Below are 27,277 nucleotides of genomic sequence, written 5' to 3'. Positions count from 1 at the left end.
GACATTGGAGGAGATGGAGTGGAATGCGCAAGGCAAAGGTATAACCTAGGGTATATCATTTCACCGATCATAGGTGTGTAGAGAAGTTGATGACCGGGTTTAGGATAGATGGTCGTACTATCAAGAGGGGAAAACTTGTTTGCATATCGGTTATCTAAGTGCCCCTCCAGTGATCTAACTTTGCATCGTTGCTAGGATTGAGTGGCGTGGCAAGTTGAGTGGCTAATCCTTTGGAAAAGGTTTGTGAAAATGCTAACACACACATGCATGGTGGTGTACACTTGGTGGTGTTGGCACATTTATAAAGGAGATGAAGTTGGAGTTGATGTAGATCAACTCGGCGAAGGAACGGAGGCAAGGGTTCGAACTCCACCGGTGGAGTGTCCGCCCATAGAGTGCGGACAGTTCGATGGTGCCACCGGCGCCCTATATAGAAAAGATAGGGTCTCACATAGTGGACCAGACACTGGTCACGTGGTGACTGGACGCTGGGGTCCTATGTCCGGTCAGTGGCTGTAGAGAGCGTGCAGGTGTCGGTCTTCTACCGAACGCTGGCATGAAGAGTGACCGGACGCTCAGGAGCTACGTTCGGTCAAGCTAATGTACGATGACGTAGGCGATGCAGTGAAGTTGGAGAAGGACTGGACGCTGATGCTGCGTCCGATCGTGACCGACCGGACACGTCCGGTCGCGACTGGATGCTTACTGGAAACGACCAGACGCTGGTGTTGGTGTGTCCGGTCACTTGAGCAGCTGCGTCCTGTCATCACTTGACCGTTGAGATCAGGTGAACAGCGTTTGAAGCCGATAACACGTGGCAAGCATCGGGTGACCGGACGCTGAGGTCCTGCATCCGGTCAATCTGACCGGAGCGTTCGGTCGTCCCGAAATTCGCCCAGTGAAGGGGTAACTGCTAGTTTAGCCTGTGGGGATATAAATAGAAGGGGGTCTCGGCCATGGCTGGTGCTAAGCACCTCGGGGGACTTTGTGTCCATGCTTGTGAGTGCTTGGGAGCCATCCATCTCACATATACTTGATAGTGATCATTCGATTGTGTGAGAGAGCGATTCTAGTGTGATTGCATCATGAGGTTGCATTGAGTAGCACTAGGTGATCGAGTTGCAAGCCGGTGGTGCTTGTTACTCTTAGAGGTTGCCACCTCCTAGACGGCTTGGTGGTGGTCTCCGTCAAAGACCGTAAGAAGCTTGTGCGGTGCTCCGGAGAAGAGCTTTGTGAGGGGCATTGTGCTCGCCCCGCGGGAGCCGTGAAGAGCAACTCTAGTTGAGCGTGTCATTGAGCTACCCTCACTTTCGGGGTAGGTTCTTGTAGTGCCCAACGTATGGGCTTGGCGGGTGATGCCAATTAGCCACCGAACCACCAAGTGAGCGGTCGACACAACGGGGACTAGCGTGTTGGCAAACACGTTAACCTCGGAAGAAAAATCACCGTGTCAACCTTGTTGTTCCCGTTGGTTTGCATCCTCGTTACACAAGCTTGTAATTACTTTTGCATACATTATGCTTGTGTAGTTGCTCTTGTAATTAGTTAGCTTGTGTAGCTTACTAGTTACCTTCTTGCTTGTGTAGCATAGAAGTAGCTCCCTTGCGTGGCTAATTTGGTTTGTGTGAACTTGTTAGTCACATTGCTTAGTTTGTGTAGCTAAGTAATTGCGCTCTCTAATTTGGCATCGGTTGCCTTGTTATTGAGCATTGTTAGTGAGCATTAGGTAGCTTTGTGCTTTTGCTTACTAGCATGTGTAGGAGCTCCATTTTTGCTTAAAGTACTAGTGGCATAGGTTTGTGTGACTTTGCTTCTAGAATTGGTTAGATGAGCTCTAGCTAGCCCGACACCTTTGTTGCTTAATTAGTATCTTTGAAAGGTGCTAGAGAACATAGATAGATGGGTGTAGTATTGGCTAGACCGATAGTTTTAATTCCGCACTTGTTTCGGTTAGTCAACGTGATTAATTTTAAAAAGGACTATTCACCCCCCCTCTAGTCCGCCATCTCGACCTTACATCAACTTTATTCTTTCTGTTGGTTTGCATCCTCGTTACACAAGCTTATAATTACTTTCATATACATTGTGCTTGTGTAGGTACTCTTGTAATTAGTTTGCTTGTATAGCTCACTAGTTACCTTCTTGCTTGTGTAGCATAGAAGTAGCTCCCTTGCGTGACTAATGTGGTTTGTGTAACCTTATTAGTCACTTTGCTTAGTTTATGTAGCTAAGTATTTAAGCTCTCTAATTTGGCATTGGTTGCCTTGTTATTGAGCATTGCTAGTGAGCTTAGTTGGCTTTGTGCTTTTGCTTACTTGCATGTGTAGGAGCTCCCTCATTGCTTGAAATACTAGTGGCATATGTTTGTGTGACATTGCTCCTAGAATTGGTTAGGTGAGCTCTAGCTACGCCGGCACCTTTGTTGTTTAATTAGGATCTTTGTAAGGTGCTAGAGAACATGGATAGAGGGGTGTAGTCTTGGCTAGACCGATAGTTTTAATTCTGCACTTGTTTCGGTTAGCCAACGCGATTAAATTTAGAAACGACTATTCACAACCCCCCTCTAGTCGCCATCTCGACCATACACCTGTTAACCATAATGCGGAGCGCGGAGCCTATGTGCATGTAGGAAGAGCAGGGCATCGCTAAGGAGCCGTTGCCGACCACCCCTAACGCAGAGGGTAGGCGCTCGTGCACATTTAGGGAGAAGCCAGAGACAGGGCCGTCTCTGGGAATATCCGAGCATCAACATGACTGTTTGGGGATTTGCCTTAGGCTTAGTTGTATGTTATCTTTAAGATGGTATACATAAAAGAAGATCGTTTGGAGAACACACATGGAGAAAACGGCTCGGACAAACATCATGGAGATATATGAATTCTAGGGAATATTTAGAAAAAATATTAAAGCGTGACTCAGATTTAGACAGAATGTATGGTCGGCGTCGTTGAAATTGCCCAAGTCTCAAGCTTTCCGGCCTGTCATCGTGGCGGCGGTCGCGGTTGTTACAGCGCCGTTCTTTGTGGCGATCATCGTTGCGATGCGGCAGGTGGTCGAAGTAAGTATTTCGGGCGGCTCGCTTGGCGGCTCGCTTAGCTGCTCGTTCGTCAACTCGGGCGGCTCGCTTGATGGTTCGAGCAGCTTGCTTAGCGAGTAGCTGAGCGTGTCATGTCATCAAAGGCTCCATCATCATGAGGTGTCTGTGATCAGGTTTGCATGTCCGTATACGTAGACTAATCGATGTTCGTCTTTCCTGGCTTGTTGTTGTGTTCTAGCTCCACGTCAATACGGCGATGGTCATCACTGATTAAGCCTGCGGCCTGAAGACGAATTCCAGCGCCGCGATGCAAGCACCGCTCAACACTGCCGCCGTGGACCCGTGGACCGGGTGCCAGCAACAGAATGTCGTGTTGATGTGGGACTCCTAGCTCATCGGGTTGTCGCGGATGGTGTTGGCGAAGAGAGACGCAGCATGAGGTCAACCGTGATGACGACAAGTCGAGGATGTGAGATGACGACGATTGCCGCTGCGGATAACCATTGAAGCGCATGTAGATGCATAGAGATATACACATGCATTATAATACCTAACTGGAAAAAAGAGATAAGACTTAGCTTTTAATGTTGCAACTTGGCATATTGATCTTGCATCTTCCATACGCGTGCATGCATGCGGACCTGCAAGTTTGATTATTTTAGCTTGCATGGCCGATTGACTCCATTAAGGCTTTGATGGTCGACACGTAGATGGATTTCTTCCGGCTTTCCATCTAGAGGTCGGAGTCGAACTCGGCAAAGCAGAGACAACAGAGTCTCGTGAGCACAGGTCGGAGGCGAACTTGGCTCCACGTGGGCCTGAGCCAACACGTGATGCACCTGGCTTCGTCTTCAACCTCGAGGATAGCAAACTGACTAGATCGGCAGAAAATAGTGTGAAGGACAGAGATTCAATCTCGTGCCTGTTCCCCATGCTGAGTTGCCGCTAGATGATGTTGTCTCGAGGTACGCCATCTGGTTCACCATAGATCAGCACACACACCCTCTACTTGGCACGCCACTGTCGACGAAATATTTTCGGCAGTCTACCGAGGGGTATGCCGACGGTAGTAGATAAATCGGTGGAGATGCGTGTGAGGGAATCGGATGGTGACACAGAACACAAGAGACAACGATTAGACAGGTTCAAACCACCGACTTGGCGTAATATCCTACGTCATGTGTCTTTCGGTGGGTTGTATTGCGTATGATCAGAGGCCTTAGGCTATGCCTAGGATCCATATGGGGATGTCGACTAGGGGACTCCTGCCCCTCCTTATATGCTCTGGATGGGTAGGGTTACAAAGAAAGTATCCTATTTGGTATTATACAATATCTAATAAATCACATCTTCTTGTAGCCTTGTGATGCACGCCGACCAGTGTCGTACGCCGCACGCCTTGATCTTGTGGGCTGGGCCACCTCTAATGGTGCGGCCCATGTCTTGTCCTATAGGTACCGTGGGTCATACCCCCACAGGGGAACTGTTGGGGCATGAACATATGAGTAGCGGAGGCCTATATAAATTAACATCAACTGCTCACATGTGATTATGTGTAGGGCCACCAAGAGGGGCCTTCGCCTTCGGTCTATGATAGGGCGGAGGCCTAAGCGTGGGGACCCCAAGAGGAGCCATGGCCTTCAACAGATGGCAAGGCGGAGACTTAAGCGTAGCAGTGAAGATAACCGGAGGAGATCCAAGGCAGAGATTGCAAGGCGGGAGCGGAGGCTCAGGCGACTCGAGCAAAGGCCATGCAATCCCGCCGTAGAGAAGAAAACTCCTGCAGCACCGCAACCCAGGGATGCGGATGGGCCTCCCGTGGGCCTACGGCTAAGGCCCATATAGCAAAGGCGGTGCGAGAGGAAAAGACCAGGGATGCCCTTGGAGACTTGAACTAGTTTGGGGATATTCTAGGAATGTACCCTAGCTGTCATAGGGCAAAGATGTACAATAGATTGGTAGTAAACAGTGCCCTATAAAAAGGGGATCCGGATCCTATGTAGGGATAGTTGGTGAGTACATTTATGAAACCCTAACTGAGTTTGGGCCCACTCTCTCTAACCTTCGTCTAGAGTCTCCACCCAGGTGAGGACCCCTCTCGCTGCACCTTGCTAGAAACCGATTTCGCAACAATGGCTGATAAGCCGCTGATGCTGATTTGTTGTGAAAAAAAAACATTGTATCATAGCTAATAAGCCAAGATGATAAGTTCAAGCGAATAGGGCAAAAGATCCAAAAGTATTGTTTCTGTAATCACAGTGAAACAATTAAACATCTTTTTTTATTGTTGGCATGCTACAACAATTTCAAACATTTTCTATATCTGCACTGCTACTAGACTGCAGTCCATTTTCGCGTGTCCATGAGTGGGCCCGCGTTGCTCGGACGTCACTCGACCGGCGCCTGCGTCACCAGCACCGTCCGCCTGCGTGGGGACCGCTTGCACCCCCCCCCCCAACCCCCGCGACCGCTTCCAACGCGTATCTCATGTGCAACACCCGATCTATTTTTGAAACATCTAGATTCAACACTTGCAACATACAAAAAAGGCAGATGAAGCACTAGAAACATGGGTCTGAAACACCATAAAAATACTTGAAAAACATTGCAAACATACGCAACATCCAAATAAAACACTTGCAACATATATGTGAAACATATGCAACATCCAGATAAACACACTTGCAACATATGTTTCGAAAATAGATGAAACATTGAGGACAGACTCTTGCAACATACGTGTACAGCCATTGCAATATATGCAACATCCCGATCTACTTTTGCAACAACCGTATGAAACACTTGCAACATACCTCTAAACCATCTAAAACATTCGAAATGTGTACGCTTGAAACATGCATCGTATCGTGGTGTGGCCTCCTCCGCCGTTTGCATCTGGGCGCCACAGTCGTAGCAGGAGACGAGGCTGGAGGGCTTCCACGCCAGGGCCCGGCACTTCTCCTTGCGTTGGCGGTGCCTATTGGCGTCGTCGGGAGCAAGCACACGCGGAGCGACCTCAGTGACCAACTGGCGGCCGCAGCGTGGGTGCGGTGGTGCCCACGCCGTTAGGCGGGGCGGGCGGCGGAGCAAGTGGCAGGAGTGGCTGAGCAGGAGCAGCGCGGGGTGACCGTCGATAACGAAGCAGCAGCAGGGGAGTGGGCGGGCAGCACGGTGGAGGCGCGCGCGGCGGTGGTGAACAGTGCGATGGAGAACAGTGCGATAGCCGATGGGCAATGCGAGACGGGAAAATGTTGCTCTTTATTCTTTTATTAGTGAAAGAAGGAAGGTAGACTAGGCCCGCATAGGCTGGTCGGTAGTCCTGGGAAGAAGCGTCCGGGACGGCAGCCGTCCGACGAACGTCTCACCCGAGTATTTCCATCTGTATATAGCTACTGACCCCTGCCTAGACCGAGATCTCATATGGTGAGGAATTGACTAACGGACATAAAGAAGGACAGAGGAGACAAACCTATTTTTGTAAGCTTGTTTGTGGCCTTTATTTGGACAATTTGGTGTTCCCGCAACGAACTCATTTTTTGAAAAAGAAAATAATTTACTTTCTTTTTTCAGACTACTTTCAAGGGAACATATAGCTTCACTTGTAGGCGTTGTTGCAACATGATCACACGAGGGAGATGATTCAGAAGACGTCCAGAGCTTTGAAGGTTGTCGCTCTTGATATCTTTAGAAAAATGGATAGAAAGGCAATAACAGACTTTTTTGTTTATAGTTTTCCATTTAATGTGTGCTCTTTTTCTTTATTTGATAGCCACCAATTGAGCTGAAAACTGTCAAGAATTAGCTATAGGCTTCGCCAAGGCCAGAATCTTTTCCCTTCTAGAAGAACATTTAACTCCATTCTTGTCATAACGCACCAAAGACTGCATATCCATCTAGAGTGCTCAATCGCAAAGAAAACTCGATGAGATTCGGTTTGGTTGGTAACGCATTAATTAATTCAACTATTTTAATAAATGATAAATAAAACAAGCATGCACTGCAGAAAGCAATTACAGAATAATAGTGCTCAATCGCAAGGCAAATATACAGTATTGTTACATCATAAAGCATAAACAAAACCAATTTCAGTCGCTGATCTTGCAATATACTAGCTTGATTTGAGATTAAACCCTCAGCCAGAACTGCTAGTGATGACAGTTGACACCAACTTGAAGCTTAGGGCCTGTTTGGTTCCTTAGACCGAATTTTAATCCATGTCCTATCGGATGTTTGGACATATACATGGAGTATTAAATATAGACTAAAAAAATAACTAATTACACAGATTGCGACTAATTTACGAGACGAATTTTTTAAGCCTAATTAGTCCATGATTTAACAATGTTGTGCTACAGTAAATATATGCTAATGACAGGTTAATTAGGCTTAATAAATTCGTCTCATAAATTAGTCTCTATCTATGTAATTAGTTTTGTAATTAACTCATGTTTAGTCCTCCTGATTAGCATCCGAATGTCCGATGTGACATGAACTAAAATTTAGTCCATGGAACCGAACACCCCTTATTATTGGGATAATCACTGTACGTGGTCACTATTGGTAGTAGTTACGATCCCTGCTGTGAACCTCATCCAGAACCACAACGAGAGCCGCGACGAAGACATGACATTGAACGTGTCCTTTCCCAGCAGCACATTGGAGAGAGTGTACTTACGGCTTATCTGCAGCACGCACCAACTTACAGTAAATTAATTAACGGTGAATGTGTGTGTTAACGGCTGAATATTTGCAGGCATATATGCACCAAAACATGCATGCATGCATGATTACTGTTAGAAACCAGATTAATTGATTTTGCACTCACTTGAGCAATCATGACGTCAGAGTCGCCAAGGTAGAAGGCGCAGTTTCTGTCGATGTAGCTACCCTTCAACCTGAAATCGCAGGCCTGCTGGGCGGTGTTCCCGGCCAAGAACACATCCAGCTCTGTCCTCAGTTTCATCAGTGTGGATCTCTTCACGGTGAAGAGCAAATCGCTTGCGTTGGTGCTGTCCCCTCTGAACACTTCCCAATCTGTTGTGCATACTAAATACCTGCAAAATAATATTGCAGTGCATGTGTTCTAGTTATTAGCTAGATCCCGTTGAATTAATTTTGTTTGCTCCTACTTATCCATCCTAACACAAAAATCGACCCTCAGGTTCAGGGCATAATAATCAGCAAGTTTTGACCACAAATTAAATTAAGAGTTAAATGCATGGGTGGTGCATCAACTTGCGCTCTAGTTTCACTTAGGTTCATCAACTCTGAAAGTGAATTTTTGGATCCATAATCTTTGTTAGTGGCGCATTCATAGCTTATACCCATTTGTTTCAAATTTTTAACTGACGTGGTTGTCTATCGTGGCGTCCAGGTTGGATTTGGCGGGAGTTTTGGCGCGGGGGTTTTACCACTAAAGGCGAGGCCATAGGCGGAGACGACGCAGGTCTGGATGACGGTGTTCTCCTGTCGCGTAAATGGCTGCTTCAGCAAGCCCATGCTCTCGATTGCTTTCGTCCAGAGGCGGACGAGGAAGAAGCCGAGAAGGCTGGCGGAGACGTTGAGCGAGGGGATGACGCCCATGGTGAGATTCAGCTTCATTACGATGACGCTGAACAAGATGGCGAGGATGAACCCCACCACGAAGGCGCCCACCGTCAGCTGCTCCCGCCATGACTTCACGGGCTTGTCCGCGAACGCCTGCTCCACCGAGGCCACCACCACCTCCTCGGCATTGCCGCTCCCGTCGTCGTCGTCGTCCGCTCCCGCAAGCCCGCCGGCGTGGCGTCGCCGCAGCAGACTGGTGCCTGACTCCAAGGCGTCGGCTCCCGCGTGGGCGGCAGGGTCGCCGGAAGCGCTGGCGGCGGCGGTGCCAGTCGCCATAAGGTGGTTGTCTAATGGTTCGTGATGGCTCGGTTGATGCTTGGTAATCGGCGTATTTATTGGAAGGCAGTTGGAATCCAGTTGCGTCACGATCAGGCTCCGGGATTCTGGTGGGCACTGGGCTGGCGCTGGTAGCAGCCCTCCGATCGGAATTGCACAGCCCAGATGTTCTTTCGCTTGGAGAAGGGAAATTCGAGTCAAAACGTTTTGGTTTACCCTTGCAGATATCGACGATATATGACGAGATACAGTTTTGAAATTGAAATTTGAACCCAGGTAACATAACAGCTGTTGGGTGTTGGTACCATAATGCTGACGCGTATACGACTAGTGTACTTACTCATGTACAGCAAAAGCAGATCGTGACGAAACAACATTTACCCGTCCCGGTACATTTTACAGCATGGTGCATCAACACAAAATACACTTGTGATTCATGCTGACTGCTGACAAATTGTAATTTTCACAGCTTAATTTCCGAGGAAGCCGTCCACTTGGGCGTTCACCGACCTGGACAGGAACTTCATGCAGATCGGCGGCTTCACCTTGGCGAGCGCAACAATGGACTTTGGCAGGGTCCAGATGCCATCGCCGCAGATCAGCCCTGATGCAACCGCAGGTCTGAAGGCGTCGGCTTTGGCCCTGTTGATCATCTGCCACGCGAAGAGGATCACGGTGCCGACGAACATGTCGATGGCGAAGTAGGACCCGATGTAGAACGGGATCGCCATGGCCATCGGCAGCGGGATGAACCTGGCGACCTTCTTCGGCACCAGGTCCCTGATCAGGTTCACGACGATGGCCGCCGCGAAGAAGATGTAGCAGAGGGTGAGGCAGTTCTTGGGGAGCGACGAGAAGCCGTCCACGCCGAGGATGGCCATGTTCCGGTACACGATGGCGTACGGCGCCGGGTACTCGCTGCCGCTGATGCCGATGTCGGTGAAGGCCATGTAGAAGAGCCAGAAGACGCAGGGCGCGATGACGCAGCCCATCGCCGTGCTGATCACCTGGCTGATGAACATCGACCTGGGCAACGCCAGCGTCAGGTACCCGGTCTTGAAGTCCTGCATCAGGTCGGCGGCCATCGACACGATGCTCATCATCACGCCGCAGGCGGCCAGCCCCACGAGGACGCCGCCGTTGGACGCGCCAGCCCACGCGCCGAAGATGAAGATGGCTGCCTGCAATTTTACCCAATGTCCTTCACCCTCACGTGACGAGCAGATGCTTATTGATCCAAATTGGACGCCACGTCGGTTAAAAAACTGAAACAAAGAGGTATGGGCTTGGAATGCACCACTAACCAAAGATAATGGATCAAAAAACCACTTTCAGAGTTGATGGACCTAAGTGAAACTAGAGTGCAAGTTGATGGACCACTGATGCATTTAACTCTTAAATTAAACATAAAGAACAGAGAATAGATCAATATTTTTGCTCCGGTTTCTTGGATGGTGGGTAGCAACGATCGATCCCTTTCTGAATCCAATCATTCGAGAGAGAAAAAAACAAGTTGCCGACCGCGCGGCGAGTTTACCTTCTCGTGCATGGAGAGGACGGGCTGTCCGGCGGCGTCGAGGAGCACGCGTCGGTTGCGGACGGTGAAAAAACTGCCCTTGACTTGCAGCTCGACGGCGCCGTTGGCGTCGGTGACGGTGAAGTCGCCGCCGCTGAGGCTCGCCACCTTCTTGGTCACCGTCAGCGGCACCACGTCCGGCGAGCAGAACTGGGGCGACACCACCACCACCGGCGCTGGCACCGGCGCCGAGAGAGGTTGGTACGGGCCCGCCATCATCGACCGGCCGGTGTACGGTTCACAGCTAGTTCGCCTCTGCCGCTGGTGCTGAGAGATCGTTTGCTGACTTTGCTTTCGACGGCGGACTTGATTGGAGGCACGCCTTCTTGCTGTCCTTGATTGCAGCTTCCGTTTGCTCTTCTCGTTCGAGCTGAGTGGAGTATATAAATAGATCACTGACAGTTCTTTTTTTTTTTTTTGAAAATCAACAGATCACTGACAGTTGACAAGAGAACGGGTGGAGGTATAGACGCGTCGAGGGTGAGGACCGTGGACTGTGGAAAGATCTTTTGTTGAGCGGGGGCCCTCAAAATTCAAATAATTAAAGTGCAGAACAGGTCAATGCATAATAATAATGCCCATCATGCATGATCAGTTATTCGGTTCTGACTCATTCCAAATCTATATATAATATAATCTAAAAAGAAAACCCTAATAGTATAGCTATATGTCCAAAGTTATCCACGTCAATGCAGACTACTAGCATGCAGTTCACATCATCCACCAACATGGATGTATACATATCACTGCCGGAAACAGCAGATGTGCCGATTGCAAACATGTTTGTCGAGTGCATTCTATCGGGCACTCGGCAAACAAGCTCTTTGCCGAGTGCTGCAAAAAACACACTCGGCAGAATAATGTCACTCGGCAAACAAACTCTTTGTCGAGTGCTGAAAAAAACACTCGGCAAACTAAGGAAAAACACTCGGCAAAACAGAGACACTCGGTAAAAAAACCGTCACGTGGACATCCGTCAGTTAGTGTGTCGGCCGTTAGAAGTTTGTCGAGTGTCCGTTAGTGGCACTCGGCAAAAAAATAAGTTTGCCGAGTGTTTTTTCCAGCACTCGCAAAGAAATAAATATGCCGAGTGTTTTTTTGCACTCGTCAAAAAGATAAGTTTTTTTTTCACTTCTGGCCTTGAAAGTTTTCTACTCTCCACATACAACATATGATACTCCATGTTAGATTTAGTATATTTTTGGATCTGTTTGCTATATTTAATTAATTTATTGTATTTCAAGGAATTTTTGGTATAAGTCAAATTTGAACCGCAAGTGATTCAAATAATAGAATAAAATGATTAGAAAAATGATATTCATGTTATTGAGTCCGGTGTGAGGCCTTATCCGGGAAATGAAAAGAAATTTTGAAGACTTGTTCAGAAAACACGACCACGAACGTGTGGCTGAATGGTTTTTAAATTCTAAAAAAAACAAACGAAGTCTGAAAATCATGAGATGTGTCAAGATCTCATGATATCATACGTGGAGGTTGTGGTAAAAAATTGAGAAGGTTTCGCATAATTTGTCATGTGCGATGTTTACAAACCGAAGTATCTCAAAAGAAGAATTGTAGCGTTGAGAAGGATTCGGTAAGATTTGGAGTCAAAGTGACGGTCAAATTAGAGTTTGACTGCAAAACTTTTTGTATAGGCAATAGAGACCATACATCGTTTCATGTGAAATTTTCATAATTTTTTAGATCCATTTGATAATTTTAATTTATTAAGTGCAATTATAGAATTTTAATTGATATAAATTGAATTTGAGCTACAACTGCATAAAATAATAAGTTTTTTTCACTTCTAGTCTTGAAACTTTTTCTACTCTCCACATACAACATGTGGTATTCTATGTTAGGATTTGGTATATTTCTAGATCTGTTTGCTATATTTAATTAATTTATTGCATTTTAAGGAATTTTTGGGTATAAATCAAATTTGAACTGCAAGTGATTCAAATAATAGAATAAATGATTAGAAAAATAATATTCATGTTATTGAGTCCGGTGTGAGGCCTTATCCAGGAAATGAAAAGAAATTTTGAAGACTTGTTCAGGAAACGCGACCACGAACGTGTGGCCGAATAGTTTTTAAATTCTAAAAAAGCAAACGAAGTCTGAAAAAATATGAGATTTGTCAAGATCTCATGATATCATACGTGGAAGCTGTGGTAAAAAATTGAGAAGCTTTCGCATAATCTGTCATGTACGATGTCTACAAACCGAAGTATCTCAAAAAAGAATCGTAGGCTTGAGAAGAATTTGGTAAGATTTGGAGTCAAAGTAACGGTCGAATTGGGTTTGACTTCAAAACTTTTTGTATAGGTAATAGAGAACATAGATTGTTTCATGTAAAATTTTGGAAATTTTTCAGATCCATTTGATAATTTTAATTTATTAAGTGCAATTATAGAATTCTAATTGATATAAATTGAATTTGAGCTATAACTGCATAAAATAATAAGTTTTTTTCACTTCTAGCCTTGAAACTTTTTCTACTCTCCACATACAACATGTGATACTCCATGTTAGGATTTGGTATATTTCTAGATCTGTTTGCTATATTTAATTAATTTATTGTATTTCAAGGAATTTTTTGATATAAGTCAAATTTGAACTGCAAGTGATTCTAATAATAGAATAAAATGATTCGAAAAATAATGTTCATGTTATTGAGTCTGGTGTGAGGCCTTATCCGGGAAATGAAAAGAATTTTTGAAGACTTGTTCAGGAAACACGACCACGAACGTGTGGCTGAATGGTTTTTAAATTCTAAAAAAACAAACAAAGTCTGAAAAAAACATGAGATTTGTCAAGATCTCATGATAACATACATGGAGGCTGTGGTAAAAAATTAAGAAGGTTTTGCATAATCTGTCATGTACGATGTCTATAAACCGAAGTATCTCAAAAAAGAATCGTAGTCTTGAGAAGAATTCAGTAAGATTTGGAGTCAAAGTGACGGTCGAATTGGGTTTGACTTCAAAACTTTTTGTATAGGTAATAGAGAACATAGATTGTTTCATGTGAAATTTTGGAAATTTTTTGGATCCGTTTGATAATTTTAATTTATTAAGTGCAATTATAGAATTCCAATTGATATAAATTGAATTTGAGCTATAACTGCATAAAATAATAATTTTTTTTCACTTCTGGCCTGGAAACTTTTTCTACTCCCCACATACAACATGTGATACTCCATGTTAGGATTTGGTATATTTCTAGATCTGTTTGCTATATTTAATTAATTTATTGTATTTTAAGGAATTTTTTTATGAGTCAAATTTGAACCGCAAGTGATTCAAATAATAGAATAAAATGATTAGAAAAATAATATTCTTGTTATTGAGTCCGGTGTGAGGCCTTATCCAGGAAATGAAAAGAATTTTTGAAGACTTGTTCAGGAAACACGACCACGACCATGTGTCCGAATGGTTTTAAAATTCTAAAAAAGCAAACGAAGTCTAAAAATCATGAGATTTGTCAAGATCTCATGATATCATACGTGGAGGCTGTGGTAAAAAATTAAGAAGGTTTCGCACAATCTATCATGTATGATGTTTATAAATCGAAGTATCTCAGAAGAAGAATCCTAGCGTTGAGAAGGATTCGGTAAGATTTGGAGTTAAAGTAACGATCGAACTAGGGTTTGACTTCAAAACTTTTTGTATAGGCAAGAAAGAACATAGATTGTTTCATGTGAAATTTTGATAATTTTTTGGACCCGTTTGATAATTTTAATTTATTAAGTGCAATTATAGAATTTTAATTAATATAAATTGAATTTAAGTTATAACTGCATAAAATAATAAGTTTTTTTCACTTTTGGCATTGAAACTTTTTCTACTCTCCACATACAACATGTGGTACTCCATGTTAGGATTTGGTATATTTCTGGATCGATTTGCTATATTTAATTAATTTATTACATTTCAAGAAATTTTTTGGTATAAGTCAAATTTGTATTGCAAGTGATTCAAATAATAGAATAAAATGAGTAAAAATGATATTCATGTTATTGAGTCCGGTGTGAGGCCACGAACGTGTGGCCGAATAATTTTTAAATTCTAAAAAAAGCAAATGATGTCTAAAAATTATGAGATTTGTCAAGATCTCATGATATCATACATGGAGACAGTGGTAAAAAATGAGAAGGTTTCGCATATCTATCATGTACGATGTTTACAAACTGAAGTATCTCAGGAGAAGAATCGTAGCGTTGAGAATGATTCGATAAGATTTAGAGTCAAAGTGATGGTCGAACTGGGGTTTGACTTCAAATTTTTTTTGTATAGGCAATAGAGAACATAGATTGTTTCATGTGAAATTTTGATAATTTTTTGATCCGTTTGATAAGTTTAATTTATTAAGTGCAATTATAGAATTTTTAATTGATATAAATTAAATTTGAGCTATAACTGTATGAAATAATAGAATAATATTCGTAGAAAAATCAAATATATATTGTTGAGTAAATTTGACAAGGTATTTTCAAAGTACATCAGAATAAATTTAGAAAAACACGTTATGGAAAAGAAGAAAAAATGAAAAAAAAACTAAGTTTGCCGAGTGCCCCTCGTTTTGCACTCGTCAGATCTAGGACACTCGGCAACCCCCCACCGGCCTGACACACACAGTGACAAAATAAAAAAAAAATGGGTTTGCCGAGTGCCCCTGATCTGTCACTCGACAAATCTGGTGTTTGCCGAGTGTCTTATCAGGGGCACTCGGCAAACCCCCCTTATATGCACCCCACGGCAGGCTGCACGCACACACACAGCCACTGGCACACCCACCGCACTCCTGCGCCCGCCGTCCTCCCGCGCCGTGCTCCGCGCCATGCTCCCGCCGCCAACGCGCGGCCCCCGTTGCCCAGCGCCCCGCCCCCGGTGGCTGGCCTCGCGGCCCTGCCTCGCGCCTCTTGCTCCTCCGCCCCGGGCCCCGCCGCGCCCTCCACCGGCCCCCGCCACCGCCGGCCACGCGCTCCCTGCGCCAACCCAACCTCGCGTCGCCGTCCCTGCGCCCCCTCCGCCGTCCTTGCGCCATGGTGCTGGAAAGATGGTTGTTGAGTTGAACAGCAGGCTGAACAAGTGCGGAGTAATCAGTCCTCGTTTTAATGTTGGTGTCAAGGAAATTGAAGGGTGGACTGCTATAGGCTCCTTCCATCTCGTCAGGTCCGTTCCTTCGCCATTCGTGCTTGGTTTGATATTCCGCTTGTTGGGGCAAATCCTCGAAATTTTCCGGCTAGAAAGATTTCTTTTCGTTACGGATAGGGCTTCTGATTAGTGCGAGAGGCTAAGAATCTCAGTTCTTTGTTCACTGAATCGAGTTTGCCATTATAATACGTGCCTAGCTATTAGTACCTCACATCGCTGCTCATGCTTTCTTTTGCGTTTGCATTTTGCTGTGATCGGTGAGTCATCAGACCACACTATGACGTTGATTCCAGTATTTGGGCTGACAGTGGGTTCCAATTGGATGTACCAAATGTGCGTTCGCTGCAACTCACTCTCTGATTTCTGGGAGTCATAAATCTAGGCTATAGGTAAAGATGCAAATTGTCAGATTATCCAGCCTCCTGCGTTTGCACACTGGATGCTGCTTCCGTTTGCTGCCCCAAGTTCGTTACTCCTCAGTCCTCACGTGCTCTTTCTGTTTCAGAGCAAATCAGTACTGTACAGGTTACCTTTCTACCACTAGAATCTTTTCTTTTTCCTGCAGTTGTAGGAGATCTTTGAGCTAAAATTCCTTCAGATCTGAGCCCAATACCTAAGTTAGTTTCCTGATTAGAGAGTACCTAGGGCCCAACGTTTAATTCTGTCTGGTTCAGTTATTTATTTTAAAAATCTAGAACTAGCAACGGCCTTACTTTTCAGTTTTACATGATTATGCTCTGGAAACTGTGAGCCCAAAGATGTAGATCCAATCCTTTTACCCAAGTATTGAAACAGATTTGTGACTATCAGTTTGACCTAGGCTGAGCTTTGCATTAGTATTGTTTTCTTACAAGGCTACCAGCTGTGTTATTTGCTCAAACAACTTTCTTTCTGATTTATCACTGAACCTATTTCTTTTTTCGGTGTGTACCGCAGTACTTAGCGCACCAGCAATGGCGGCTACTTACCTCAGTGCTTGTTTCTAACTTGTACCAGACTTCCTTATGAATATTAGAATCATTTGTCGGAGCAGTTCTATACGGTCCAATCTTTAATCAAAATGAGAAAAAAATTGACTCCTAATCACAATCAGAAGGAATTGGCTCCTAATCAAAACTAATGGCTAAGGTTGAATCGGTCGCTTACCTCACAGTATATTTGACGCCCGTTGGATCCAAGCCAATTTATTCTAAAAAAAGAGAGGATCCGAGCCAATTGACGCTGATAGGCCACCTTGATGCTAAGCGATTCCTGCCCAGCGAGCATCTCACGGAACTGTCCCTTTTGTGGATCAACTCTTTACTAACCACAGTGCCTTTGCACACAAATACTCTGCTCCAGTTTTGGTATGATCTCAATACTTTACCCAAATACATGAAATGGTATTCTTGCAATTATTTAGGGAACTCAATTGTTTAAAGACACACAACCAGCCAATTCCATAATTTGCAAGATATATGGAAGCTGAGCTAGTGGAGTGCCCTGCCTTGCTTCATATCTGTTCGAGGCTCATGCTTGAAATTAAACATATATTATTATAATGACATCCAGAGTCGAAGTACTGTAACTTTTTTTTTTGCTGAAAATTAAGGGTGTCTTGATTGTACATATATCTAATTAATTTAAAAATCTACTACTACCTATGTTTCTAATTAGAAGATGTTTTGACTTTTCTAAATATATATATATTAGTTTTACTATATATCTGGACATAGTTTATATCTAAATGCATAAAAAAATTACATTAAAAAATGCAGACTCGCAGGTTACGCGGCCGCCGCTCCCTGCCCCGCCCTACCGCCGCCCTCCGTCACTCCATGCCTCGCCCTCCCGCTGCCCCCCACCTTCTCCCTGTCGTGGTTTTACAAGGTATAAGTTGTGCATGTGGTTGTCGGTCATCGTGCCGTTGGTTTGCTGTGTATGTGGTTGTCGGCCATCGTGCCGTTGGTTTGTTGCAGGTTGTGGTTATCTCATCATGCAGGGGAGGTGTTGCCAAAATTTATAATTGACACTATTATGTTCCTTTGTTGCAGGAGAGGCCATTGCAAAGATCGTTCTCCACCGTTCTCGACTCGTCACTTTGCCCTACACCAAGGTGAGGTATCCTACACCCCTCTTTCTGTGGCAGAACCGCCTAATCTAATACCTCCCAGGAGTACTTGTCTTCCATTAGACACTAAGTACTCAAGGAAGGACGCTAAATTACGCAGTTCCGTCGAGCACACCCCAAGGGAGAACCCGAAAATCCATATTTTTTCATCAGGATCACAAATGAGAGAATAAAGCTTACATCATTATTAACCATTTCTTACATCACCTTTAATACAACAACAGAGTTATGAACAATTTAATTTACCAGCGGAATATAAACTTGTGATCAGAGTTACAGCGAAAATAAATATCTATTCATGACATAATGAAGCATTGACATATAAACTATGACAACAGATTATAAAACTTTTATTTATAAAAACATTTAGTGAGTTATAAATAAAGACTATGACCGCAGCGTAAATGAACCCTCTCTGAGCCCACTAGGAGGAATCCACACACAAGGTTCAGCTCTAGCATCCGCCTGTCATCTGCAACAGGGGCAAATAAAACCCTGAGTACTCAATTGTACTCAGCAAGACTTACCCGACAGGAGGAAAGAAAAAGACTCTAAGGGTATGCAAGGCAATCTAGCTTGTGGGTTTATTGCATCTGCGGGAGTATTACTAAACATGCGTCCTTATATTCAATTTTATTAGCAGTCAGTCTTAGTTCATTAATTAACCATTCTATGTAAGTATCTGTGCTACTTTCAAGCAAGTGGTAAGCAATCAGAATCATTTTACCATATTTCATCTTCCAATTTTTACTATAGTGCCAGATTGTAGATAAGTCATATCGAATCACCCAGCGATTCGCGAACCAATGTATCCCAGCTGGGTACCCTGAAACACACGCCCCGCTTGTACCCCAGGCACAAGCAAGACCAACCCACTACCCTCCTGTCACGGGGTTCAGGTCCCCATCCAAACTTAGACTCCAAGCCCCCGCTCCTGAGTCCCGGACTCAGTGCGGTGCTTAGACCTCCATCATCCCCGCCTTCAATCAGTCGGTCCAGAAAGAGCCGGAACCCATGACAAGAGAGCAATGAGTCTTTTTACGCCCATACACAAGTATGTGTTCAGGATAATAAGTCTGTGACCTGGCTAGAACCCAATGCAACGGCCGGTCCTTAACCAACACAGGCGGAACAAATACAATCCGAGCCTCGTTTGAATGTCAAACCAAGTCCAGATCTAAAGTACCATTCCTCCCGGTCTTCAATTATCATTCATATATATTTCAGGTAATAATAATATAGCAACAACAATAATATATTTTCTATCTCTCGCGAGTGACAGGCAATCACTCGACTTCTACCGGAGTTCTGTAGCATAGCAATCTATACGATCCTGTCATACTAGTAAAACTCATAGGAATACAAGTGGGTTTTATTCAATTCCTTAAACTTAATGCACAAGCATAAATTAAAGTGCAGAATAATAGAGGTTATGCACCGGGGCTTGTCTGGGTAACATATAACCAAAAGTTAGTATTCCATCTTTGTGTCCTGATCCCAAACACCATCTTTTTAGCTACTCCGTTTGATACCGTCGATCCACCGTCGTTCCTCCATCGGCGTCCTCGACATCTCCTGTTGGCAGTTCGGATCCTCAACGTCGAACTCGTGGTACTCGCCTCCAAACTCGTCCTGGCCACCGAGATCATCGTTCGCCTCTTCGGCCACTCCATCAGCTAACAACGCGTAAACAATCGAAATAGACAAACAAACATAAATAAATAATCACATAAATTCGAATGAGCTCTAGAAATTATGAAACTTCATGGATGGATAGAGTTTGATTTTAGATGAATTTAGAAACAAGAAGCGACGGAGTCGGAGCTTAAATGGCTGATTCAACCAGGCTTATTCAACCAGTCAACAGTATTTTCCTCTCACAACCAACCAGCATCAGCTAGCCTAAACCAGTCCAGAAATCAACAGAATTCCAAATAAAATATTTGGATTAGTGGAGCACGGGTGCTGGTTGGGCTCCTCGACCATTGAATGAGCGTGGGCCCTCTAGTGCCGCAGTTGGGCTAAACAAAAGGAGCAGAGGGTATTCGGTTGAGGCTTCTTTGGAGAAGCAGACAGCACGAGCGTTCGTAGCTCGTCCGCCATGGCTGCTCCTCGCAGCTCGAGGGGAGCTCGACTGGGAGTGGGAAGAGGGGAACAGAGGCTTGGGATAGGTGGCGGAGATGCTGAAGGTGCTCACCAGCAACTGAATCGAGCTGTGGCGGGCCGCGTGTGGAGATCGACGAGGCGCTCTCCTTCAGTGCTAAGAACAGGGGAACTCGATTTGGGGAGGAAGGAGGTGAGCAGTGTCTCGAGATGGTTTGGCGGCTTGGCGTAAGAGGCGCTCGGGAGCTCGCGCAGGGCAGCGCTGTGGGGCTGCAGGACCAGCGCGGGACCGTGGGGGCTCGCGCGCACTCGCGAGGGGGTCGGCCAGCGGTCCGAATCCGGCAGTGAGGTCGCCGACGGCGGTGGGGAGGCGGCATCGCGGCTTGCCCGCTGCCGGGCGCACCTTCCAGTACCGACGCCACGGCCAGAGGTGGCCGGCAGCGCTCGGGCCGCGTGTGCTGGCGGCCACGGCACTGCGGCGAGGTGCAGGCGGGGCGCGATGGCCGGCGAGGGTCCATCAGAGAGACGCGCGAGGTCCGCGCGGAACTCACGGCGACAGCGCACGGCCAGGGTCTTCGCGGCGGGCAGAGTGCGGCCACTCCCCGCGCACGCGTCCACAGTGGTGGCGGCGATGGCACCGCGAAGAAGACGATGGACGGCGGCCTCCAGCGGTAATAGCTCAAGCGAGCGCACGCCGGGAGGAGAGGAAGATGAGGCGGGTCAGGGGCGTGCCAAACAGGGACGCTGGGGCTCGCAGCAGAGGGGCCGGGTGATGGGCAGACATGGTCATGGCGGTGCTGCGAGGCGTGGAGGAGAGAGCGGCGGAGGCAAGCTATAGGAGGGAGGGAGGGAGGCCGAGAGAGTGAGAGAGAGCAGAGGCGAGGACAGCAGCTCGATCTTGGCTTAACGGCGCACGAGCCAGCAGACAGGCAACATGGTAGGGACACAGGCAGGAGCAGAGCCATGTGCTCCCCTCGGCAGTGGATGCAAGGCCAGAGTAGGCCGTGGTAGGTGGAATGAACGGCTGAGATTAAGCGCTGCAGTGACTGAACAGTAACAAACAAAAGCACCAACCTACACGCGCGCACGGACGGCATTACGGTCGACAGCAGCTACGCACGAGTTTTAAAGCGAACGAAAAATTGCTAACAACCACGATTGAGGTTTAACTAATTCCACGACTCTAGAGTTGATCTTATCAGCTATCTAACGGAGCAATCCGCACAACAAAAGGACCACCCAAGAGGGAGATCCATGCGTGCCAAGATGAGTTCGTCCAGCTAGGCGCGGGTTCGTGAACCGAGCAGCAATTCACGGACCGCAGCACGTTCTAACGAAGTTAGGCAATTTCTACGAGAGTACCGTGACATCTATCGCCCCCTCGACCTACACCTTTCTTAAGTGCTCAATTTGACGCAGCTGATGGTGCAAAAATATGAAATTGGTGTTTAGAAAATTTTTTGTGGATATTTAAATGTCTGTCTACCATCTTTTCAGACTTAAAAGAAATTCAATATTCCAGTTAGAACTAACATTCCTAAGCACTTTGCCGTAATTGTTGCAAGGTCTAAACCTCGACGATTTGAACTAACAAACATAGCATGTCATAGCTCATACTCCATACTAACCCACAGGAGCAACACATTAGCACATCTCTTAATTATTTTGCTCAATATAAACAGTAAAAAATAGCATCCTAACTATAATTTCAACTTCCTGTCGATTCACGAAAGGTCTAGTTTAAATGTCAGATTCGATTTCTGAGCTATCAGATATATTATTGAACAACTTTATTCACCAAAACAAGAGTTGTATTTTCATCTATTAAACTTACGCTCCAAATTTTATTCAAGTACTAAATACAAGTTATATTTTATGTTGTTTATGAAAATTTTCTTCCGTACCAATGTTTAGAACTACTTATTCTACTCTTCACGTTAGGATTTTTCATTAACACATATATGCATTTACGTAACTAACTCACTATATTGATAGATCTGTCTCTCAGGCCATAATCTCAGTGCTTAGCGAGCTTGTAACACTAGAGGTGTTACACTTTCCATATGATGTGAAACATAGGATGTTTGTATATCACGTAACCTAGCTAGGCGTCTCCTATTCGAAAGAGATACGGTTGGAAATATACAGATCTTTGCATATCTATAACCGTATCTATTTAGAATTGTCCACATTTTTTGAAAAGCCCGAGGATGTGTAGATGGGGTTAGTTTCCATGCTCTACTCTGATCCGAGATAGAGTTTTGTTAGCATCTCCCTGTTGTTCTTCGGATACACAATCTCGATGTCAGGACGTGTATTTGGAGAACAACGGGGAGGTGCTGCATTGTTTCTCGTTGGTACAGGGAATTTCATGAACAATTCTAGCATGAATCAAGGGAACCTACCCCGCAGGAAACTTTGACCCTTCTTAGAGAGGGTGCGGAAAATGGAATGTCCAATTTTATTTCTTGGTTCAAACAGAAGGTACTATCCAATTTGACTCGTACTTAGTTTGACATTATGAGTTGCTCATATGTGCGACTAATATAACAAACTACCCTGCTTGAACTTGTAGGGACAAACCGATGCGTCTATGAGTGCCGAGTTGAGACAGGTTACCGATGGTTGTGCCTATAGGGTCAGGTCATTTACCGATTATGATGTGAATGGATGTCGCTTTCACACAACAAGCCACGAGCAGAGTCGGCCCAATCGAAGAACCATAAATACCGGAGTTTTTACGCAAGTCTTAGATGGGGTTGAGTATTACGAAAGAATTGAAGAAATATACGAACTCATGTTTCATGATTGCAAACCTCTTAATCCCGTTATATTCAAATGTCATTGGTTTGATCCTGAAGTAGTGAGGCGGACCCCTAATCTTGAGCTAGTCGAAATTCGACAATCATCCGTCTTACCAGGAGACAATGACTATTTGTGGCTCAACAGGCCATGCAAGTTTATTATCTCTCATACCCGTGCTAAACTGTAAACCATCTTAAGGGTTGGGATGTTGTGTACAAGGTATCGCCACATGATAAACTACCTGTCCCAAACAATCAAGATTACAACATAGACCCCAACACATATGACGGAGAGTTCTTTCAAGAAGATGGGCTCGAAGAAAGTTTTGAGATAGACTTAACCAAAGCTCAGGGTATGAAAGTAGACAATGAAAGTGGTGCTGACAAGGAAGCCAGAGACGAGGTTCAGAATATAAAGGACTTAGAATTACTTCAGCGATTACATCTAAGCAATGACGGTGATGACGACATTCCTCGTTCGGAGCACGGGGATGATTATATTGACATGCGTGGTAGTGATGATGAGACTTATGATCCAGCTAATCCCGATCATGATGATTATTTCTAATACATGTATGATCCGTGCTAATTGATTTATTATTTGTCATACCATGTTATTTTCTAAGTATGTTTTGTTTATTTTACATCTATTTTGATGTATTATCTGTGCTAATTGGTTTACTCTTTTTAATTGCAGGTGATTGGACAATGGTGGGCGGTATGAGGAGGATAACGTCGCTTTACTCAAAAGCAATAGTGACGCGTAAAGGGTCTGATGCAGCTGAGGGTCTAGAAAGAGACCTCGGGGTAGACCCAAGGGTCGAGGGAAGGGTGGAGGCAAGATGAGGCCACCGTCACCTATACCTTCGTCGCCATCTGAGTTACCTTTTGCTCACTCATCCTCTGAGGAGGAGGAGGTACATGTGGAGGAGGAGGCAGGGGTGGAGGAGGAGACAGGGGTACCTCTTTCTCTACTTCGTCGCGTATGTGGTTGCGAGGTCCCTCGACCCTCCCGAGGCGACCGATACCTCTTGAGAGATGCCTGCTGATTCGACCCGATGGAGACAAGTAAGTAACTTTAGATGTTATCACTAATTTTTTGTTTGATATGTTCAAAATTACAATAGAAACTAATAATTTATTTTAATCACTTGGGCAGGGGTTAGAGGAAGGTCGGTGGGGGTGATCATGCACGCCATGTGAACGACATCCTTGGTCTTTTGATCAAGGAAAAGTTCACTGGCCTGGTACAGTTCAACTGAACTATCGAGCCGGCCTACACATGGGCCCACTATGCCATCGTCCTAGACATCCCTGATCGAGATGGCAGGGTATTCGCCGATAAGGCGCAGCGTGTTAAGGCCAGAGCTTTGGGTAAGTCTTTCTCGCACTACATTGCTCAATACATCGCATTGATTGGACATTCTTGAAATAATGACTAGATACATCGCGTCTATATGCAGGATTTCTTTAGATGCGAGGAGGGATACGAGGCCAAGGTGAATGCTGTGGCTGACAAAGCAGCCAAAAAACTCGTCAAGGACATGCACTACGAGGCGCACATCCAGGCCATGATCCAATACCACGTGGAAATTCTTAGAGTGAGGCTCCCTAAAAGTGAGGCAAGAACCATGAGCCTGACCGCGGAACAATACCTAAAGGTAAATATAGAATATTAATACTTATTTTTTCTAAGATTAATTACGCTTAATATCATCTTCTTATATCTTATATACTTGATGACGTAGGTGCCTCCGTGGTGGTGCGCCTACGATCTGTAGTGCTGGGCCCGGATGGTGGACATGTGGTGCGACCCCACGTGGGAGGAGAATCACAACGCTTGCCAGGAGAGGCGTTTTGCTGATGTCGGATGCACCACACCATCAAGGCAACCTCAACCTCTTAGAATACGCGGCTAGATGGGTACGTGAATTCATTTCTTTATTCTAACGCTCAACTCTGCATAATTTCTAATCATATTGCTTTTTTGTAGTCGGCGGCACATGGTGGCGAGCCTTGCTCCTAGTTCATGGCATATGCTTTGGCCCACAAGAGCAAGGCGACGACCGACATCGCCTACAACCCGGAGGACCCGCCCTCGGCGTACAGCAATGAGTCCGTCCATAGCCGCCTCGATGGATACACATCGATGGCAAGGGTGGTCCATGGTCTATAGTATGATCCGAGCACCCATGACCTTGATGGAGAAGTGGTCATGAGGGCAGGAGGAGGCAAGAAGCATGGCTGGTTTTGGATTGGCAATGGCACAATCGACACGGCCAGTACTCCCACTCTCTCCTAGATTCAACCATGGAGCACTCATTCCAGCCCAGAGATATGCCCACGGCCGGACTCTACACGGTTCCAGATGAACGCAGTCTAGGTTATTTCTGTTTTATTCATCGTTTTGCATTGCATTGTAACATTGGGATGAAATATTGTAGGCTCAGCTGGAACAAGAAATGAGGCGTCGGGAGGAGCTAGAGGCAAAGATGGAGGCAGAGCGATAGAGGGCGGAGGCAGAGCAGCAGAGGGCGGAGGCAGAGTGACAGAGGATGGAGGTAGAGCGGCTGCAGATGTTTGAATATATTAGGGGTGTTTATGCTACAATCGGTCAACCTTCGCCACCGATGCCAATCCCTCCTCCTCAACCTGCTCCAAATACTGTTTTAGGCACTGTGAGTCACTTTACAACCTTATAATCACTGTTTCTAGTTTATGCAGAATCAATCTTACAAAGATGTCCAGACACTAGAAACTTAGTGACTAATGCTATATGTTTGTTACCAACTAGTACTTAAGCAATCATAATAGAGCACAATGCAACTACGAAGATATTGCTGATAGTTGCAAGGGTTACACTAGTTAGGCAGCAGAGAGACCATATGTGTTGTTCAATTTTGTCTCACACATGCAATCTCTTCTCCTTTGTGCAGAATCAATCGGCGACATCGAATGAGCCTCATGACTCAGCGTGGTCGCAGTGGAACTCGTGGCCTAAGTGACTACTTGTGATTTTATTTGCATTTGCATTTGTGGATAACCTGTGACCACTTTGTGACTATTTGTGGTTGTGAATGAACTTACTAGTGATTCTAAAGTTTATTTGTATTTATATGTTGTCGATATATCTATATGAACTGCCTGTGATGCTTATTGTGAACTATGTGTGATGCCTGTAATGTTTATTTGAGTGGGGTATGATATACGTGACCGGACTATAAAAACTAGAAATTTATGGTCACTCTGCCGAGTGTTACACTCGGCAAAGAGGCATTTTCTCGAGTGCCAAGGTAAAAACACTCGGCAAAGAGGACGCGTGGCCAAAATCTGTGCATTCTGGAACTAAAATGGCTTCTTTGCCGAGTGTCTACGCTGTGACACTTGGCAAAGTGCCAACATTTTTATGTTCTTGGTCAGTCTTTGCCGAGTGTCCACTATTTGACACTCGGCAAAGATGGCAGGTTTGCCGAGTGCCCGGTATTTGACACTCGACAAATAGCAACATTTGTACGTTCTGGGCTAGTCTTTGCCGAGTGTCCAGTATTTGACACTCAGCAAAGAATTCAGGTTTGCCGAGTGCCTGAGATTTGACACTCGGCAAAGATGGCAGGTTTGTCGAGTGTCCCGACACTCGGGAAACACGCCGTGACCGTCTTCGCGCCGTCGCGTTACTTTTTTCGCCGAGCATCGGTTTCAGCTCTCGGCAAAGTATTTGTCAAGTGCCCGATAGAAAACACTCGGCAAAGAGACGTTTGCTGGCACTGTAGATGTCGTGTGCTGTTTGCCGAGTGTTACACTCGGCAAAGCCTTTATCGAGTGTTTTGTGGGCTTTGCTGAGTACCTGTGGCACACGGCAAAGTCACTGTTTCCGATAGTGTATACCAATAAATTAAAGTACGGAGGAGAGTGGGCCACGATAGACGGATAGAGCATAGAGGAGAGGAGGCCATGCATGACAAAGAGATAGGTGATGCATGCGGCCTTGGAGACGATGGTGCCCTCTCCAAGCACATGCGAGAGATGTGTCGCCCTTGCCCTCGTCTAGCTCGTTTGAACTTATCAGCTATGGTACAATGTTTTTTCTCACAATAATAAATCAGCGAATATTACTTTTTAGCTTGGCTTTTCAGCGAAACGAACAGGATCTGGTGCCAAGATTTAGAAATAGTATAGCAAATGAATAGCAGGCCTCCACATGCACACGTACTGTATGTGGCATATATATTACGTACCTTTGCCGCGAGGATCAGGCCTCGCTCGTGCCCGTGCTCAATGCAACTCCACGCCCTACATATGAAGTTTGCATAAAAAGGGCCAAAATGTGTTTGCATGCACGCTCCACGTATGAAAAAGAAAATAAAATGCAAGGATGGCCTTTTTTTCTTGCATGGTGAGACTGCGACGCCGGTACTTACGGTGGTGGGCCCGCAGCAGGATTGAGGATGGCCAAGCCAAGCCAAAGTCGTCGCTGACGGCCGCGTGAAGTCGGCAGTCGTCGCCGGCCATCTTTGTCACCGGCGGGCAGTACGTGCTACCACCGCCGATAGATATGCGACGCGCTAGGAACGCACGCAGAGTTAGCGCTGCGGGCTCACCACCGGA

General features: G+C 45.5%; 1 protein-coding gene and 1 pseudogene across 1 annotated transcript; both read right to left on the bottom strand.

Annotated features, from left to right (window-relative positions):
- Positions 1–7,591: 7,591 nt before the first annotated feature.
- Positions 7,592–10,712, bottom strand: LOC136543510 (protein LURP-one-related 15-like; annotated as a pseudogene).
- Positions 9,211–10,081, bottom strand: LOC136545444 (probable metal-nicotianamine transporter YSL12). Its single transcript, XM_066537466.1, has one exon. It carries the CDS (start codon positions 10,021–10,023, stop codon positions 9,391–9,393), a length of 633 nt encoding a protein of 210 aa, XP_066393563.1. The 5' UTR covers positions 10,024–10,081; the 3' UTR covers positions 9,211–9,390.
- Positions 10,713–27,277: the final 16,565 nt, after the last annotated feature.

This window comes from Miscanthus floridulus, chromosome 3, assembly GCF_019320115.1.
Source record: "Miscanthus floridulus cultivar M001 chromosome 3, ASM1932011v1, whole genome shotgun sequence".
NCBI lineage: Eukaryota > Viridiplantae > Streptophyta > Magnoliopsida > Poales > Poaceae > Miscanthus > Miscanthus floridulus.
This window is presented reverse-complemented; position numbering and strand designations above follow the sequence as displayed.